The 19667-nt window shown below is 40.5% G+C and overlaps 1 protein-coding gene across 8 annotated transcripts in view; it reads right to left on the bottom strand.

Moving 5' to 3' along the window:
• ADD1 (adducin 1) overlaps window positions 1–19667 on the bottom strand; it is a 48214-nt gene that overhangs the window by 15232 nt on the left and 13315 nt on the right. For 3 of the 8 annotated variants that reach the window (XM_028744607.2, XM_028744612.2, XM_028744608.2), the window contains exons 4-13: window positions 19375–19526; window positions 15481–15561; window positions 11854–12003; window positions 10151–10294; window positions 9950–10048; window positions 9391–9567; window positions 8128–8472; window positions 5026–5127; window positions 3770–3859; window positions 2929–3021 (exon numbers count right to left, since the gene is read on the bottom strand). In XM_028744607.2, coding sequence (XP_028600440.2) covers window positions 2929–3021; window positions 3770–3859; window positions 5026–5127; window positions 8128–8472; window positions 9391–9567; window positions 9950–10048; window positions 10151–10294; window positions 11854–12003; window positions 15481–15561; window positions 19375–19526 — 1433 coding nt within the window. The remainder of the gene's footprint in view (window positions 1–2928; window positions 3022–3769; window positions 3860–5025; window positions 5128–8127; window positions 8473–9390; window positions 9568–9949; window positions 10049–10150; window positions 10295–11853; window positions 12004–15480; window positions 15562–19374; window positions 19527–19667) is intronic. The other 5 variants (XM_028744609.2, XM_028744613.2, XM_028744610.2 and 2 more) reach the window with 3 other exon arrangements.

Here is a 19667-nt window from a genome sequence, read left to right as displayed (position 1 = left end):
GCATAAATAAAATTAAGTTTTTATAATTGCTGGCATCCATTTTTCTTGGGAGGCAATGGAAGAATGCACCTCCGGGGGTAAACCACTGGAGAGTTACAGTGCCTGCTGTGGATGTATCAGAGACTGGTACAGGAAAGTCATGTCTCTGGTTTCGCTGCTATAGGTGCACCATGATGTTTCTTCTCTCTGCTCTGCTCCCAGGAGTCGCTGCTGTGGATATCCTACCTGTCTGCCTCTGGGCAATGACATTGCCTGCAAGGGATTCCCACACAGCGGGGTTAAGGTTGCCAGCCTTCATGTCACTTTTGCGGACAACTTTGTAACAGGTCTAGTGCCTGAAGAGCACGTTCTTATGGATTCCTGCCATCTTCCATTGTGTGGATATGACCAAGTCAGTCCAGACGTCACTGAGACAGAAGTGCAAACAGGTTGTGAATGTGGTCTTAGGAGAGCACATCTTTGTTTGAGACTCTGTCCTGCCATGTGATGTCCAAATCTTCCTGACCCACTGCATGCTGCCCATAAAGCTCAACACACAAGCCTGGTAGACCTTCATCTTGGTATTGGTCACTAGCATCACATTCTCCATACCCTTTTGGAGAGGCAAGCCATCGTCATAGCTGCCTTACCAATACGTTTGTCCAGTTCAGTGTTGATGGGAAGGTTACTGGTTATGGTGGAGCCCAGGTAGACAAAATTGTCTACCACCTTAGGCGTTTGGTTACCAATGCTGACATGTGGAGTGCTTGTTGCCTCCTGAGCAAAAATGTTGGTCTTTGTCAGGCTGATGACAAGACCAAACGGACAAAATGGTTGACGAGTAGCGTTTCCTCAGAGTGCACTATCAAGACTGAGTCATCTGCAAACATCTCTCCAATAGGAGCCCACCACACTTTTCTTTGTGAAATGTGGAGATGTTTAGCCAGCTGAAGTATGTCAGAGCTCACTAACCTGTGTCATAGCAATCAGAGCCAAAATATCACTTTCAGAGACACAATATGGAACGCTTCAGTGATTCAACTGTGGTTTCTGGAGTGCTAGAAGCACTTTGTTGAGATCCCAGATCTTTGCTGGACAGGTGGACTAAGGAGAGTTGCTCCCTATAGAAATGGAGGATACTAGAGCTGATAGGTTTGCTGGAACATTTAGAAAGCCTTGAGGATTCTGCAGAGGCTATTAGGCTGAAGATCTATGCAGAGTCCATCTTGTAGGGATGAGAAAAGCTGTGTAAGTCCTGTGGTGTTCAGTTGCTGATTCTTCTCACGCTATCTCAGGAATGCCACCCAGGTGGACTGGCAAATTCTAGGGATATTTGGCCACCCAAATGGTGCATGGGACTTCCTCTGGCAGCCGAAACCTGAGGAACTTCTCAATCTCCAGGCTGTCAGTTGCAATCACTGAGGATTGGGTTGCTACAGAGAGCCTTAGGACAGAAGATCTGCTCTGTGAAAAAGATTCTATTCTGTGTGTGGTACGGAATTTGGGGCGTTCAGAGTTGCCAAAGCTAGTTGAGGGCCACCAGGGACCTTATTTGTGTGCCTCTTTTTAGCATGCAGAACAGGAGCAGAGTTTGAAAAGCACACAGAGAAGGCTGTCGAGGGCATTTCTGTGTCTGGAGAAGAAACAAGCAGTCTTGTAGGTAGTGGCTAACACAGAGGTCCACTTCACTTTGCTGAATGCTCTAATTGACACTCTCCTAGCATGTGGAAGGCCTCTAGAAATTCTGTGAAATTAGTGTATGACTCAAGATGTCCTCAAAAATGATGTCTACTTCTTAAATTAGCAGACTGCTATCAAGCTGTAGCACAAAGCTATCCCAAAGCAAGCAGCCCTTGACTCCACTGCAAGAGGAAGAACAAGGCTAACTAATACTTTACAACTCAACTGTCCTTCATAATATTCTATACAAATACAAACTAATAGAATCATGAAGATCTCTGAAAAGCTGACAAATAAGGCACAACGAATGCATGGAACTGACTGCTTTAATTTTTCAATTTCTAGTATGATCTACTCTTGTGGCTCCAGACACCTTAAAGACGAACAAATTATAAGTCTTCATGCAATACAGTCTACTTTATGATGCCACGAATGTTATCCCAGATTGGCAGGTATATATGCACATGAGTGTAAACTCTGTGGAGAGAAATTTAAGCAGTAAGGCCTAATATTTCCCTTTCTCCACATTCATGTAGCAGAGGAGAAGAGCACAACAGGGCCACGTCAGAGATGACCAAAGTGATGCTATTAGTTTGAGAAGAGTAACTTAGGGCTGATTCATATATGTGTAAATGTCTGATGTGATGTAGTCCCTTTCACTGTAATTGGACTACCTGATATAGGGGGGTGTTTGTAGAAGATTGTCCCATATGGTTACATGCCAGAAACGAGACTACTTTAAAGCTTACTGCCATGTTACATTTTATGATTTTTCACAATTTCAGATACATGGGTTCTCATGTGAAATTTGGCCAGTACAATCTGAAAAATGACTTTAGGTAGCAAATGGCTCAATCTTCAGAGGCAGTACCATTTGAGATTCATCCATATACAACACCCATGACATGAAAACAGCTACAATCGTGCTTTACGTATTTGTGCTGCTTTAATTTTTGGCTAAGCCTGTGGATATTTTGGGTATTACACTGATGTAACCAGGTTACTTAACAAAGACCATGCATAAACAAAACTACACTGAGAACCATACAATTTTCCATATGCTATCCATGATCATAAAAGGAATAAGACTGACTTTATTTCTTTAAAAAAAATAAAATGTATCAAACATAAACACATGCATAATTTGTAGAATCGTATAACCTTCTTAACATTTACAAAGAAATATAAGCTACAACCCAGGGCAAGAAAGAGGTAAAAGTGAAAGGTAAACAACAGAACTTAGAGCAGTTATGACATGGCAGTAAGTACCTTTCTAACAGAGACAGATTTAGCGGGATTAAAGGCCTGCTCTGTGGGATCGAGCCCTTCAATTGTTTCCGTACAGTCTGAGAGGGGAGCATCCTGCAACAGTAAATTGAGTGAACAGAGCAAACCAAGCTCGGGCTTTAGATCATCAGCGTAAAGCATTATGGCATGGGATAAATATCATGCAGAAAAACAGTAAATTGTGATACAGAAGCAATGGCAATGAAGCAACATGCACCAGTATACACTAACCCCAACTTGAAAAATTCCCTGGCCATGATGATGACTAGTCAAACTGCATATAAGTACAATAAAAATAATAATTGGGCTACCTTTTGAATCTCTAAAATCTACTGAGTGAAGTCATTTGGTTCTATGCTTTCTCTGAAAAAGCATACATTAAACCTATTTAAAAACTATAAAGGTAAGACAGTATCTTCAAATGAATATGTCCTAAAAAGAAAGTTTGCAATAAAGAGTTCATTGCTGATTAAATGTACTGTAGCAATAATGGCTTTGGACTCAGCAGCTTTTTCACTACAGCTGCGACACAAAGTCTGACTAGTCAAGAGTGGGTTTTTAGCCCACAGAGAAGCAGCCTTGGTGTCTCTCATGCACTGCAACCAGCACCAAAGGCAGTATAACTGCTAATAACATGCTTCCCACTGGGTTTCTGACCCTAAACATGGTTGCAAAGACAGCAAAATGTTACCTCTAAAACTTACCTTATAAACAGTTAACTTCTGCCGATTAAAGAATAATTTCATAGTGATACATTAGGTGACAGCAGGAATGTACTATAAAGTAACTCTAAGTTTGTATTTTAAGCAGGCTATGTGCTCACCTGAACGAGGCTCCTGTCCACAACAACCCCAGAAAGAACCTGTGACTGTGGGCCAGCAGTTTTAATGTCTTGCAGGTTTTGCTCTCGGATCTGCAAACGAAAAATACATTAATTGCATATGAATAACAGAGAGAACGTAACTCACCTGCCTGTGTGCACCACAATATGAGCTCCTGCATATGAACCTCGGTCAAGTTGGTTTGGATATATACGGCATCAGTTCCATCAATTACCGCTGCAGGATACTATTTTATATTTTATTACACATTTGGGGCTACAAGCATCAGACTCTCAGAAGCTTCCAGGGGTAAAAGGTAAAGAGGACCCCTGGACAGTTAAGTCCAGTCAAACTTGACTATAGAGTGTGGCACTCATCTCACTTCAGGCCAAGGGAGATGGCATTTGCCGCAAACCGTTTTCTGGGTCATGTGGCCAGAATGACTAAACAGCCTCTAGGATCCTGCACTAAACCCCAAATTTTGTGACTGCAAACTGGCAGATTTCTTTCTTTCCATAGGCTTAGTTTGAATACATTGTTCTTGTTTTGCAAAAGGAAATCTTACGAGCAATGCAATGGAGTATGTTCTTTGCTACACCCACAACAATAAGCAAATTGCATCAAAAATTCCAAAGATCAATGCTTAAAAATAGTGCACACAAATAATATCTACCTACCTTTCTAAAATGCAAAATTATGACTTTAGGGACAGTGTGAACGGCAACATGGTTAGATTCTTAAATATGCATTCAAAAGTAATCAGTGTTCACTTGGAAAGCCAAGGGAAGTATGAAGACATGATTAGGGCGTGGGAGGGAGGGGGTTGTTTGAAAAACCAATCACTATCTAATCAATATATTTGGCACACTTAATATATGCCACCCTTCCCAACCTGGAGCCCTCCAGAGGTTTTGGGCTCCAACATCAGCCCTAGCTAATGGTCAACAATCCAAACTACCAGTAGGGGACCAGAAAGGCTGGCTTACACCAACAGCCGCTGTGCTATTCTGACCAGTTCTTGCCAACTTGAGGAGAGGGATAGGAGACTGTTTAGCAAATATGGCCTGTAAGTTACTTATTACAAACTGAAAAGTCAAATCCCACATAGGAGAAATGTTTCGTCTAATTAGCACTCATATTTTTAAGGCATTTTGTCTTTATTTTTTATTCTCTTGAGATTTCAGCTCTGATATAGGCGTACTTTCAATGTGGACTATAAAAAACATTCAGAGATTACAGATAGATTGCCAGTACAAACCTTGTTCCTCATTTCTTGGACTTCCTTTGGGTTGGTGTTCAATGGAACAAATAGATTTTGGACAGCAGAGGTGGCAGTTCTATGTCCATCCTCTTTAGTCCACTGGAATATCAAGAACAATTACATAAAATCAAAATTGCTGTAATGGCTAGAACATTCATAGCAGCAAGTTTACAGCACAGTAAATCATGCATATACAGAACCGAGAAATGAATCAATGGCTGCATTCCAGTATTTGTAAAGACATAACCATCTCTCAGCTTTGAAACAGCTGTTAAGCTGATTTTTTTGTAATTCAGAGCAAATATTTCAAAAAACTAAATATGAAAAGGAGTGAAGTATATCACAAGGTCCTGAAAAATGCGTCAAAAGATCTTGTTGATTTTTCTGATTGTCTAATACTTCAAGAAATGTGAACTAGATAAAAATGTTACTTTGCTATTTGTATTAACCACAGAAGGCTGCAATTCTTTGCACTTTCCTGGAAGTAAGTCTAACCATACTCAGGCCCCAGCTGCACTACACATTTAAAGCTGTATCATACTACTTTCAACAGTTATGGCTTCCTCCAAAGAATCATGGGAAATGTTGTTTGCTAAGGGTGCTAAGAGCTAAGGGTGCTGTTCCCCCTTCCAGAGCTGCAGTTTACAGAGTTCCCTGGGGAAAGTGATTGACTGTTAAAGCACTCTGGAAATTGTAACAAACTCTAGTTCCCAGGATTCTTTGGGAGAAACCATAGCTGTTTAAAGTGGCATGATATTGCTGTAAATGTATAGTACAGATGGAGGCTCAGTACAGGACTGAGCCATTAAAATATAACTCTATCAACACTGCCAAACTTCCTCGACTGTCTTTTAATTTCCACATCATTGATTCACTTCCCTGATATTTAGACACATCAAAGCCAACAGAAAAGCACAAGATGACAGGAATATGAAAAGCAGTGTGATGTCAATAACCAGGTTGAGTGAACGATTCTGTACTATGAGGAAAGAGTGGGCATCACCAAAGTTTGGATTCAAAACAAAACTCAATGTAGTTTTCAGAATTGTTTTTGCACAGGCAAATAGATGGATCAGCCTAAGGAAGGAGTTTGGTGATGTCAAAATATTTTGTATAAAGCTTACAGATTCAAAGATTACAAAAAATAAAAACCCATACACAAAGCACTTCCATGATTTCTTTACAGAAGGTTGTTTCATATGGCCAGTACATTTAGTATGTTGGAAGGCGACTTTGTGCCACAACGATCTTTTAAGTGCTCAGTCTCATAAATTATACACCAATTATTGCACAGAAAATGTACTGAACACTGAAACAAACCCGTTTAAAGATGCTATTCCCCCCAAATAATTTTAAGACGAAAGATAGCCAGAAATAGAACTCTTAAAAAAAAGCAACAGAATTTAAAAAAATGTTTTGCAAGTATGAAGTAAAAAAATGGAATGAACATGGAGCTATGGATACTCACTGATTCTTATCTTTTCACATAAAAATAACTCCAGGTTTTTATTAAAGATATTTAACAACAGTATTAAGAACCTTAGTATAACTGGTACTTTAAAAATATTTAAGAGCATTAAAAATCAAATACACAAACTGAGTAAGATTACATTGTTCTAGCAAAATATTAAAACAAGTTTATGGTTTCAAGTGATTCCTTCATTTTATACTTATTTCAGATATTCACTTCATTACATGTGTTCAAAACACACAAACTCTCATCAATATTTTTACAACATAGGGCACTAACTCTTTCTAGAATAAAAGAAGGGTTTGACAGTACTAGATATAGGATAGCAAAAGGGGAGGGAGTCACCACACAAAGAATCTCTCCTTTGGATTCCATTTTCTCCATGGATTTTTAGATGGCACTACCTTGACTAAGAGCAACTACATTCCCCATTAATCATTCTGAAAGGGAGAAAAAAGCAACCAAGATTTAGGGGGTTTTCCACTGACAGCAAATGAAAGTATTCAAAGGAGAACAGGAGAAAGTTAACAACTTTTGAACAATATGATTTTTCATGCTCAACACTGATCTGTACTATCACTAGAATGGCTATGAAGTACTCTATGTTCTTGTCTCAAGTTCCTACATTGTCAGCTATGTATCAATCAGCCACTTTAAAGCCGGCATCATGCACAAAATCTGGATTTTAGAATAGAGTAGTATACACTATCACAATAAGCATTTCCAAACAGCTATCCACACGATAGCATTTGAAAACCTTTAAGTCAAGACTGAAGTGCATATTTTAACTTTGTAAACAGCAATGTTAAACGAAGTTCCCCCGAACAGTGCCTGGTGGTTGCCTGAGCTGCACTTTAGTCATGCCACACCCAGCTGGTACTAGAGGAAAGATTTTCAAATTATGGCCATCTACTTACATGCAACAATTCATGCAGAAGGCTGTGAACACTGGGAGGCTTTAGGACAGACAGAAGCATAGTGGGTAGAGCAGCAAAAGAGGTCAATTTATTAGGAAGCAAAAGGGCTTAAGAGGAAATAAAGCCTGTGGGGTTAAAACTCTCGTCATTTTTGGTAATCCACAGATCAGATAAAAGGCACTTCAATATGATCCAAATCAGGCCCACGGACTTAACTAAAATGTGGTAATTGGCCAAGTACTTAAAACAAATACCACAAACTATGAGAAGGCAGCCTGGATACAGATTTGCAGACCAGCTAATTGAGAAGTGTTCATAATTTAGACAAAAATTTAAAAAACTAATTTACTTTAAGCTTTAACTAGCATATTTTCCAGAAAGTACGACCAAAACTTCTCTGATAAAAAACCATTTAAGTAACTCGAATATATAAAACAGAACCAATAAGACATTGGCTTGTTTATTTATTGCTGGCTTAGCAATCTTAAATGTACAGCTCTCTGCACCCTTCCATTCAAATTGCAATGAGAACACAGGTTTAAATTTCATTACTAGAGCATATTAGAAAGAAATGTTTCAAGTGAAGCCAGATTAGACAGTCAGGAAAGAGGGAGGAGTTAATGTTGTATGTTTATTCCCAAAGCCTCACAGTGCCTGCCACCCAAAGTTGCTCTACATCATCTAACTATGAACAGTAAGGTAGGCACAGACCAAGCAGTTGGTAATACAGCTTGGCACGCAGACACCGGACGAGAGAGACTGCAGCAAGGGTTTCACGTGATCGTGTGTAATGTTCGTCCACACCTTAGTCTTCGACTTGGGGCTGCCGCCATTCTGCCCTTCTTCAGAAGCATCATCTCCTCGGCCAGAATTCAGCCACCTTGTCTTCTCTCGCTGCTGTTTCTGAAAACTATGCCGCAGAGGAGAACAAGTGCCCGAGTCCCCATCGCTAGCAAAAGAATATCCCGTGACACTAGCAGGGATTTCCACGTCACTATATTTTTTAGATTTCTCTCTCAAAGCAGGGCATCGATAGGGGTAGCCAGTTCTGTAACCCTAAGGAAACACCATAGCAGAACACTGTCAACGTGGCCTCAAAACCTACCCGTTAAACAAATTTACTGACAGCCATTACGGAAACATTTCTACATGCATGCCAAGTTCTGCCCTTGAATATCTTTGCCATTTTGGTGATTTGAGTTCACATAAATACATCAAGTTACGAAACATGCTTTGAAGCACTTTAATTATATTGGCATGCCCATGAGTGAATCAGTATTATGTCAGTCCAAAGCTCCTTTGCACGAAACAAGTACAGTTTGCATTTAAGAGTAATAAATATGAACTAGAACATATGTCCAAGTCTCAGTTCTTCTCTTCTATGATGTAAAAACACAAGGCATCCAAGTGACCACTTGTAAACTGGGCAATGCCAATTGAAAAAAAACACAGATAAAAAAACACAGATAAGGAGGAGGCTGGGACTATCAGACTCCGTTAAAAAACACTTGTGCCTGCCCACCTTCAGTAGAAACTCTTTTCCAGATGCCCCTGTCACCTGAGGTGCAGTAGGTGGCTACCACGGAAAAGGGCCTCTTTGGTGGTGACCCTCTAATTATTATCTACTTATATACTATCACCAGTGTGCATTACTGAATCCTCCCACTAGGGAAGTTCACCTGGTGTGGATGCTAATGCTGAATTACTGCAAGTCTACAGCAATTTTGTTTTGTTCTTGCTATAAAGGAAATCAGGGTATAGTACAGTTAAGGACAAGCCTCTTGGCTGCTGCCATTGGAAATGGAGCTCCACAACCTACTCCTGGCATTCTCAGAAAGTGCTTTTCTTCCTAGACTTATCTGTCCTTTAATTATGTACATTGTCTAAACAGAAATGAAACCCTTGAGACCATTAGCATATGTTACAAGATCTTTCTGATGCTAAAAATCAGATGAATAGTAGATTTTCTCTTACCAAATTATCAAGCATTCGCATAAGAGCTTCAAATTCCTGCTCTCCAGTCTGCCATTTGGGGTAAGACGCTGTCCCCTCCCCTGCTAGAGGCTCCTGGCCACGAGACTTAGCCTTGTATTTCCCAGGGTCCAAGAGCACTAAGTTGTCTGCCCCCCCTGCACTGGCCAGAGTACGTACCTTAAAATAATCAAAACAGATAAAAGTTTCTGTGATAAGGAATAAATCAAACATATTTCAATGTCCAATCAATAATTATGCTAAATGTTTCATTACAATGTCTCTAATCAAAGTGCCATTTAATAATAGAAATAATATTTTTTTATTAATATGCCACATCTGGCTGGGTTTTAAAGATAAAACTACTAATCCAATAAATTTAATTCAACACTACCATTCATTTACAGTGCTAAAATAAAAACCTGCCATATAGTTTCAGCAAATAAATCTTTTCATTACACTGTCTGCTGTACGCATTACCAGCCTGAGTTTTTTAAAACTGATGAAGATAAATAAATACATAATGAGATTAAAAAATAAAAAAACAATTTAGCATGCTTACTTGGATCTCACAAGCAACAACCAAATTATGAATATAGTAGAAAGCCTCTTCCACGCTTTCTCCAACTGATACCAAGCCATGATTTCTGAGTATGAGAACCTTGGAGAGGAGATAAAGAAAAAAAGTGTTGACAAGTAAGAAGAAAAACAAAACAGACTTTCTGCTTGCCTTTTGCGCCTTAGATAACGTTTGGACACTGACCTTGCTTTTGGGGCCCAGATTCTTCTGAATCAACACTTTCTCCTCCTCATCTACTAGAATCCCATGGTAATCATGATAGGTTACTTCCCCAAGGGACAGTGCCTCTGGAGAGATTGGCAAGAGACCACTTTTCATTGCTGACACCTAAGAATATGACAACAGGTTTCATAAATAGACATTTATGAAGAAAAAGAAATTCTTGGCAGAAGGATGACAGTATGGAGAAAGGCCCCTCCTTCAGGGCTAGGAAGGCAGTCTCCAAATTTCACTGCCAGAAGAGGCACTCCTCTCATCAACCCCTAAACCAGGTTTGGGGAATCTTTGGCCCTCCAGATGTTGAAGAACTACAACTCCAATCACCCCTTGCTATTGGCCATACTTACTAGCATTGATGGGAGTTATGGTTAACAAAATCAGAAGTGTCAAAGTTCCCCATGCCTGCCTTAGACAAACTCTAAAAATGAACAAAACCTGACCTAAGGAGGCAAAATATGAAACTGAAGAACCTCCAGTGGGATGAAATAGAAATACCGCAAACTTTGCAGGCCCACGCACAGTGAAGCAGGGAGAGGAAGTAGGAAATAGACAGGAGCTAGTTCCTCAGATAAAATAAGGTCAAAACTTTGTCCATTACAAGAAAGGGGCACCAATTTCAAGCCATGCTGATTTGGATAGGGATCAGGTTCCACACCTTACATGTGCACCTGCTATGTTAGCTGTGCAGCTACATACACCTGCCAATGAGACCTGCAAAGGGCTGGCCACTTCTGGATCTGGCCCTATGCCCCAAAGTGGTTCCTCACCATTGTCCTAATGGAATAAAATATATCTGTGGTAGACAGAACACACAGAGAGACTCTGTTCCACTTAATTATGTAAGCAGACAACTCCATTTACCGACCTACAGAAAGCTGGTAAGATACAGGGCAGCTACACCTGCCCTCCTGAATAACAGAAATTTAGCAGTTAGTATAGATCAGGCATGTCCAACTGGTAGATCACTGGCTCCCCCCAAACATGGGCCTTCCTCCTTCCTAAAAAAAAGCTTAACTTTGACCTGAATCCCCCAAAAGGGGGTAGATCAGTGCCAGTTTTTAACTCTCTGAGTAGATCGCAGTCTCTTGGGAGTTGGCCACCCCTGGTATAGATTTTCCCTTTCTCTCCTCAAATAGAACAAATAGAAGAGGACAGCTAGCATAGGGATGTCAAAAACAAATGCATTCCAGGATGTAAACCCTAATTTCATTAACCCTCTAAGACAGATTCTTTTGGGGTGCATAGTGCTCTGCAGAACACAACTTCCAAAGGCCCCATCGGATGAAGCAAATGTGTCAATTTTTCCTAGAAGGCTGTTGTGTTGAAGATTAGGGTAATCTGTTCTTCCCACCCAAGACTGACCAAGAAGACACAGTGTCCTATGCTGGGTGATGCCGTCTTGTCCTTCCTACACACTGCTTTCAAGTTTATCTCCAGAGTAAATGCAAAGAATTTTAAATATGAAAATTTATTTCTCTTAGATACATTTAGGGTTTATTTTCTCTATTTTAAAAAGCTTTGTAATTTCTACCCCTCAATGCCCCTACTTTTCTGGATTGGGGAATAAGTACCACACATGTTCTTTCTCCTCCTGGACTGGTGCAGTGCAGAACTTTATATGAAATTTCCCCACCACTACACAGCTAGAGGAAGAAGGAACTTCTTACCGCCGCTCCTGCCGGTGTGTGAATATGAACGATGCACTTAATGTCAGGTCGAGCTGCATAAATAGCCGAGTGCAATGTGAAGCCAGCCTGATTAACTCCCAAATTAGTGCTTCCACGATCAACAACATCACCTTGAATATTTATTTTAACCTGGTAACATAAAACAGCATTAATTCTTGAAATGAGCCTACCGTCCTATCGCAGGAGAAACAGGCTCAGTATTTTCAAATCCCCCTCAATGAAAACAAATATAAGATGGATACAAAAGCAGCAGTCACATCAAATAAGGAGAGGAACAAACCAGTTGATCAGTCGCTCACCAGAGCACCCTACCCCCTCTGGCAAGTACCCCGGGGGGGGGCAAGTGGCTTCTTTCCCTTTGCACTGGGCTTTCACTGTTGGAGGGGGATTTCCAGCCGGTGGCAGAGAACAGAGTGACTCCAGGAGACATAGGTGTAAAAACCCAAACTAAAACGAAGACTTTATTACTAAACAATTAACACAAACTCTGGTGGGAGTTATTCCTGCAGGCAGGCTACAAAACTCAGCTTTTTTCCTTTATAGCAACGGCCACCTGCAGCCAATTAATCCCAGAAACTTCTTAAAGGTATACACACATGTTTCTGTGCCGAATGCCCCCCAACATTCACAAGGGGTGAAAGCAGCAGGGGGGTGCTGCTGGCAGTTTCTCTTCTTATGGGGAAAATGGCTGGGGGTGGGGGAGTGCCCCTCACTCCCACTGAAAATGCTTTTACAGGGGTTTATTTTATGCTACTCTTCGAAGGTGTTTACACAAATACATTGGAAATAGTTTGCACTGCAAGCATAGTTCTTTATTATGGTGGAATGTGGGGGAGGAAAACGAATACCCAAGTTTAATCATCAAAGTATTTGGGGACAGATAATGAAAAATCACCACATTCTCCCAATATATCTGAGTGGCTGTGTTGAGCTTGTAGAAAAGTTTGTTAAGATTGGAGGTTTTTTTAAGAGGCTCAACTTCCATGGAATGACTACAGCCAACTGGAGACTTTACAGACAGATAATATGCTTTTCAGAATTATTTGCATCTTTATAGGTTTTCACATATTCTTTTATTTGATGATGAAAAGAACAGTAATCATGTTGAAAGCAGGAATAAAATGCCATTTTTATTCATAACACCTCAAACATTTGTGCAATTCAACATTAGAAGGATTTTGCAACTTTTTAGGAGTTCTTACCATTTTTATATTAACACTATTGGAAAACTTGTTTGTTTGTTTTTTAAAAAAGAAAGGTTAAAAAAAAACATGTCTTAGGCTGCATTCACGAAAGGGGTGTGTATTGCATTAGTGCTTCTGTCCTGACTTCCTAATGTTCTTCTCGCACTGCAGTACCTGTATGTTAAGGAAAGTGTTTATTGAGTTAAATTCACATGAGTTGGTGATGCTGGCTCATGCCCCACAATGCACCTGGCTGAATCTGGTTCCTCTCTCATGCATGTTACTGGACAGATTTGGCAAGTAAGTTCGTGTATAAAAAGGCTCAGGTTACTGCACACAGTGAGGGTCCACAGTGAGAGTCGAGGTAAGAGATTGCAGGACTTGAAGGCTATCTGCTGGAACTGTGTTTTTGTGTGAAGACTTTTTGAAGAGATCATCTGAGAAGAAGTTGGAGAATTGCCAGACTTCAGAACTCAGAGAATTCAGTCAAGTTGTTCAGGTCTCCGAACAACTGAACTTAGAACTTGCTAGCGGACTTTGGTTCAAAAGGACTTTGAAGTACAGAACCCTCTCTGGGACCAGAGAGAGAAACGCCTTTGTGTAGCCTGTATATAGAATGTGTGTGCCAAGTAAAACAACTCTGCTAAGAACAGCTGTTTTGTGTTGAAGAGCTTAACTGCTTTGCTGAAGTTTCTACGGAGCACATACAGAGAACAAGATCTATAGGAGGAAGATAAATACACCCTACATACCACCACGTTGCACTAAATTTCATTCAAGCCAGTAGGTAATGCAGTGTGAAAGGTAGGTAAAAATAATCAGGATTCCACCTCTGCTCTACAGCTGATGAGCGGAGGTATCAATGCTGGGGTATGCGTGATCCAAAGGGAAAGCTCTTTGCGCAGTATCACACCCACACACCCCAATTCAACCCAACTGTTGAGCAGCTATCTTTTAAGGAAACAGCTTCTGTTGCATCACCCAGAACTTGCTGGATTGCAGCTGATCCCTGGGATGGGTAGCTGAGGAAAGCCACTAGTGGAATCTCACCCCTATATCTTGCAGGATCGCAGCTGTTATGGGGAGCAGGCAATCCTTGGTGGGGGGGAATGAGGCTCCACAACTGGCCTACTTTAAGGGAAAACCAGTTTCAGAGCCTCTCCTGTTGAGGGGAGAGGCAAGGGGGGGTACAAGGCTTTGCAACCTGCTTTCCTAAATGAAAGCCCCTTGCAGAGCATCCTGCAGGGCCTCCGTCAGTGCAGAAATTCCACGCTTGCAAGCTGGTTGTGTTCTGGAAGCAAGTAACACCGAAATGAATGCTGAACCTGTGCTGTATTCCACTAGATTTCTAAAGGTGGCTTTTATGTAATGTGAAAGCCTGAATAGAATGTGCATATTAACATTTAGAGAAATGCCAGTAATGAACTGCTGTGTGAATGCAGCACAAATAATTTACCAGTAAAACCAGCACTCTTTGCGTGATCTTATTTGCTGTCTAATATACAGGTTCTGGTCTGTGCAAACGAACATCTTGAAAACTTCCAGAACTTTAGAAACCAGGTTCTCACACTTCCCCATTCCTGTGATGGGGGTGGGGACGGACCCTGAGCTACGTAGGAAAGGATGCAGCATCTGGATCTCAAGTGTTCAGCAAACAAGAAAAAGGAATGAGTATACTTTACAAGGAGGTGATCCTAACTCTCTACTTAACTAATTTTAGCTCCCAAAAACACAGGTGGTGAGATGCTGTTCAGGCAGGGGTCAAAGGAAGACTACAGGGTAGTAAAGTGCTTACTTGCTCTTACCACACGGGGTCTGCCCACTCAAAGGAAGGGACAAGTGCTAGCTCCTATTTCCTAAAGCGCTAGAAGTTTTAGGTGCTTCTTTGCACAGGCAAACAACTCACTGATATGACTACATAAATACCACAAAGAAATAGCTTGCAAACTGACTGTACGGAAGAACTTGTTACAAATTCAACATTATTATTATTATTATTATTATTACTACTACTACTACTACTACTACTATTATATTATTTTGCAGATACAGGAAAAAGGAAACATTGTCAAGTCAGCTCATATTAATAATAAAAATTATCCCATCAATCTTGATTTAAACATATATATTAATATAAGCAGTCCATTTGTCCAAATGGATGCCCAAACAAGGCGGCCGATTATAAGAGTAAAAGTTTAAAAGTAGAAAGGGCAGAATACCCTTGCACATAAGACATGAAGTGATTAAATACTACAGTCCCAATCCAAGGTCAGTTGTGACCCAATTATATTGATAGCAACTGGCCTTAATGACTAACTTGTTCCATTGCCTTTAATAGTGCTCTGTCACATCTAAATGGAGCTGCATTGTGATCTGATGTTCAGGATTCTGATTTGTTTGAACAAAAGAGTCTTTCACTTACCAGACTGGATGCAGTAACTTCACTATAGAGAAGCCCAAAAGGCACAATGAGAAAGTGTTCCTGCTCTGAATTTACTCTGACCTACAAAAAAGACAAAGAAAAAAGAATGAAAACTGAGTATGTAGAAACAAGAAAACATCACTTTAAATAACTGATTTACAAAAAAGACTAAATCTAGAAATTGCAAAATGCATATAATTCAGATGCACTGGAAAAAGTCATTATTACACATAGTAGTAGTAGTAGTATGTAAAAGTGTATTACCTGCCCTTCACCAACAGCTCTCGGGGCTTGTTACAATTAGAACAGTTAAAACAGATTACAGTTGGGGGAATAGGTTGGGCCCTGACAACACATATCTCAGATGTGAAAGAGCTTGGGTAAAGAGATGTGTCTTCAGCATTTATACAGTATTATACAGAATAAAAATCATATAAAGAAGCCAGATGCACCACTGTGCAGAGGGCCTTCCATAACTTAGGGTCTGCCACAGAGAATGATCTCTCCTGGGCCCCCTCCCTCAAGTGAACTTCGGAGAAAGGCAGAACCACAAGAGGGCCCCCTTTGCTGATCTTAACACCTGGGAGTGTCTGCAAGTAAGGAGGTTGTCTTCCAGATATATGGAGCTTTAGTCATTTAGGGTTTTAAACACGAGTGGGAGCACCTGAAATTAGTCCCAGAAAAGAACTAGCACTGAATGCAACTGTTTTAGAACAGAAGTTGTAAGAGTTCTACAAGCGACTTCGGCCAGTAATCTGGTTGCTGCACTTTGGACCAAGTGAGGCTTCAGAATAGCGTTCAAGGGCTGCCCTATGTAGAGTGCATTGTAATAATCCAATCTGGATGTAGCACAGAGTACTATGACCAAGACACCTCTGTCCAAAAAGGGCAGTAGCTGGTGAACCAGCTGTACCTGGAAATAGCCACTCCTAGCCACTGAGGCCACCAGGGCCTCAAGTGACCATGTTGGATCCAGGAGTATCCCCAAGCAACAAACCTGCTTCTTCCAGGGGAGTGTAACCCCATCTAGAACAGACTGTCTTCCCACCTCCTGGACTTGAGAACTTGGAACATAAGTACATGTAAGAATACAGATACTTTGTTTCCACGATACATGTTGGAACGTCAATGCTTTCACACTCAGACTACCAACATTAGTGAGAGTTTAGACTAGACTTTCCCAACCTGGTGCCCTCCAGATGTTAGATTACAGTTCCCATCATCTCTAACCATTGGTCACACTGGTCTGGCTAATAGAAGTTGTCATCTCTGGGCCATAATGCCTATAGCACGATGACAATTACCAGCTCTGAGAATGAAGGACAGTGAGATCCACAAGAACTGCTCTTAACTCAATTCATAATTCCTATGAAGTTCTAATGAGAAGTGAAGGGACTATAGAAGGGTCCAGAATAGACACGTCACTTAATTTTGAACCTATGAACATTCCCAAAGCAGCCACTATTTACGTTTATCCTGCAGTCTCAAATCTAATCAGCAAAACTGGTGTGAACAGGAAGAAAAAACCCTTTGCACACAAGAGAACTCTAACTTCATTCATGAAGGCTGCTGACCCAGTTTCCATCTTCTTCTCTACCTCAATGCCAAGTGGCTAGTTAAGAGATTTCACACAGCCTTTTCAGCAGACCAATTCCAGTTTGTAGGAATTGGGGTAATGGCCAAGTTTCGAAAAACATGCCCAACCCAGCTCCCTTCCTTCACCTGCAGCAATAGACTTAATGAACCTGTGGGGGATGAATATGGCTATGAACTGGAATTAGAGGACCAGCTCATTCTTCCCCATCAAAGCAGATGGCTTTTAGCTAGCCTTAAATAAAGAGGAAGAGTACTTCTAACTAAATGAACATTTCTAACATACACATCTACCCCCTGCAATACCCCTGAAAAAAACATCTATTCCCTGGAATACCCCTGGAAACTAAGTGTTCAGGGTGGGAGACTCTCACCTCCAGGCAATGGACAGGAGTGATTTCATATAAGTATGAAATAGCCTGGGAGGAAAGACACTGGAGAATGTGACAGATCCTCTAAAGTTATCTCCTGTGAGGTAACCCTTGAGGCTTTCACCTCTGAAGTGTTACACCCCTCTCTTACATTTTACACTTAGTTGAGATCAGGGCAGGGTGTGGGTCTGTCACTCACTTGGCCCAGAGGATGAGCCAACAACAAACAGCATCAAGCATATGGTAAAGGACTGCAGGCTTATGCTCTGTCTGGCCAACCAGGAGAAGTCAATGGTGGGAAAGACAAAACTGAACTGCAGCCCCCTCTCAAAGCCTCGTTTCTTTCTAGTTGGGACACTGCCTCTCTCCATCTCTCTCTGTTGCTGGCTCCAGGAGACAGGCCCAAGAAAGGAAAAGTGCCAAACACTTTCCCCATGAATTGCTTCACAAATCACATCTCAGGTATGCTCACAAAAATGTAAAGTGTGAGTAAGACAAATCTGTTTTTGAAAACATGCTCATCCTAATATGTTTGGTATTCAGACAGCAGATTTGGGAAAACAATGGTTTGATCAAGAGCAGTCTTTGTGTAGGGACTGCTATTTGTGGAAGGGCTGGCAACCTAGCAAAATTTGCTTCTCACAGAACAGGGAGAATAAGCTATTTTCACCAATTTTCACCTCCTCCATCACTGTTCGGAGGGCTTCAACTGTTAAGAAAAACCACGAGAGAAAATCAGAAGTCTGGAAACCTCTTCACAATTAAGCTTTATAATAAAATACAAGAGTGGCTTCAATTCTTACTACAGCTGTAGCTTAATGCTTATTTGGCACATGAGTAAGGTCATTGTGATGCTATTCATTCTTCTCAAGCATTAATGACATGGGTGCCAATAAATTACTCACAGTATAGACATCTGGAGCACAGAGGCCAAATGGTTTCACTTGAGATGTGAAGTTCCAACAGTTATACTAGATTTTAAAAGAGATACAGTAGATGTCCCACTACTTTGTCAATGGAGCATAAAAAAATGCTTATAGTAAGATAAATACTGTTACTGTTTATTAAATTTCATTTTTATCTAAGGAAACAAGGGTAAACTTTTCCAAAATCTTATTTTAGTATGAAGACTTTTCAAATCTCCTTTTTATTGAATTAGTTGGGACATATCAGCAGGCAACCAATATTTCCAAACTGCGGTGTGAATTTCAGTATTAGCATCTTTACCGTTTCATCTGTTCTCTTAACCATGAACAGACAACTTCTTAATTTTGGGAAGTGGTGTTAGGGTTATTCTACGGGCACAACTCCAGGACCTAAAGCAATTCAATCCCTTCACGGTCACCCATGGTTTTTAATAAAATTGGAGTCAACTAGCAGTAAAATCATCACTGGTACAGTACTTAGTATTTATAACCAGGAGCTAGAACATTCACCAACTAAGTAATTTTCTTTAACATAATTTATATATCCCCTAATTGTAAATAAAACTTCTAAACAGATTACAAAAAATATACAACATACAATAAAATAGTTAATAAAGGTCAAAATTAAAACAAGTTTTTTAAACTGCAAAAAAAGGTCTCTGAAAGATCCCCTCCCCTCAAGAAGCAATGATCTTTTGCCTTCCAGAACATAAATATACAGCAACACACGAAGTTATATGAACTGCATGCAGAAACCTATTTCCCTATCTCCCGCAAATGAAATGAAGACAATTTTCTATTACACCCAGATCCAAAATTGATAAGGGCGACTAGAGGCCAGATAAAGTTTTGTAAACCGCTTTGAGGTATTTTAAAATCAAGCGTTGTATGAAATAAATTAAGTTGTTTCAAACGACTGGACTCCTCCAAAGTTGGTTATTCCTATTCTACCCTAAACAACAAATAAAAAGGAGAAATATAGATATAGATGATTTAATACTCACTGTTATGTGATTGTAAATAAGCTGTGACCACCCAAAGAGGTCAGCTAGTCTGTAAAAGGCTGCCAACTTGCATCTCAACAGTTTCTCGCCCTTGTCATAAGCAATTGAATCTGAACCCCTGAGATCATTCACAGGGGTCACCATGCCAAGACCTGGGGAAAAGGAAAGACATGCCCAATATGGTTTACATCTCTTAATAACAATGTCTAAATGGTGTGGCCATACTCTCATTCCAACAGGAGGCTAACACCATAGTCAAGTCAATTCACAATATGACATCTGAATCCTTTCAG

The sequence above is a fragment of the Podarcis muralis genome, chromosome 9, assembly GCF_964188315.1.
Source record: "Podarcis muralis chromosome 9, rPodMur119.hap1.1, whole genome shotgun sequence".
In the NCBI taxonomy this organism is placed as follows: domain Eukaryota; kingdom Metazoa; phylum Chordata; class Lepidosauria; order Squamata; family Lacertidae; genus Podarcis; species Podarcis muralis.
The sequence above is the reverse complement of the archived record's forward strand: the minus strand, read 5'-3'. Positions and strand labels throughout refer to the sequence as shown.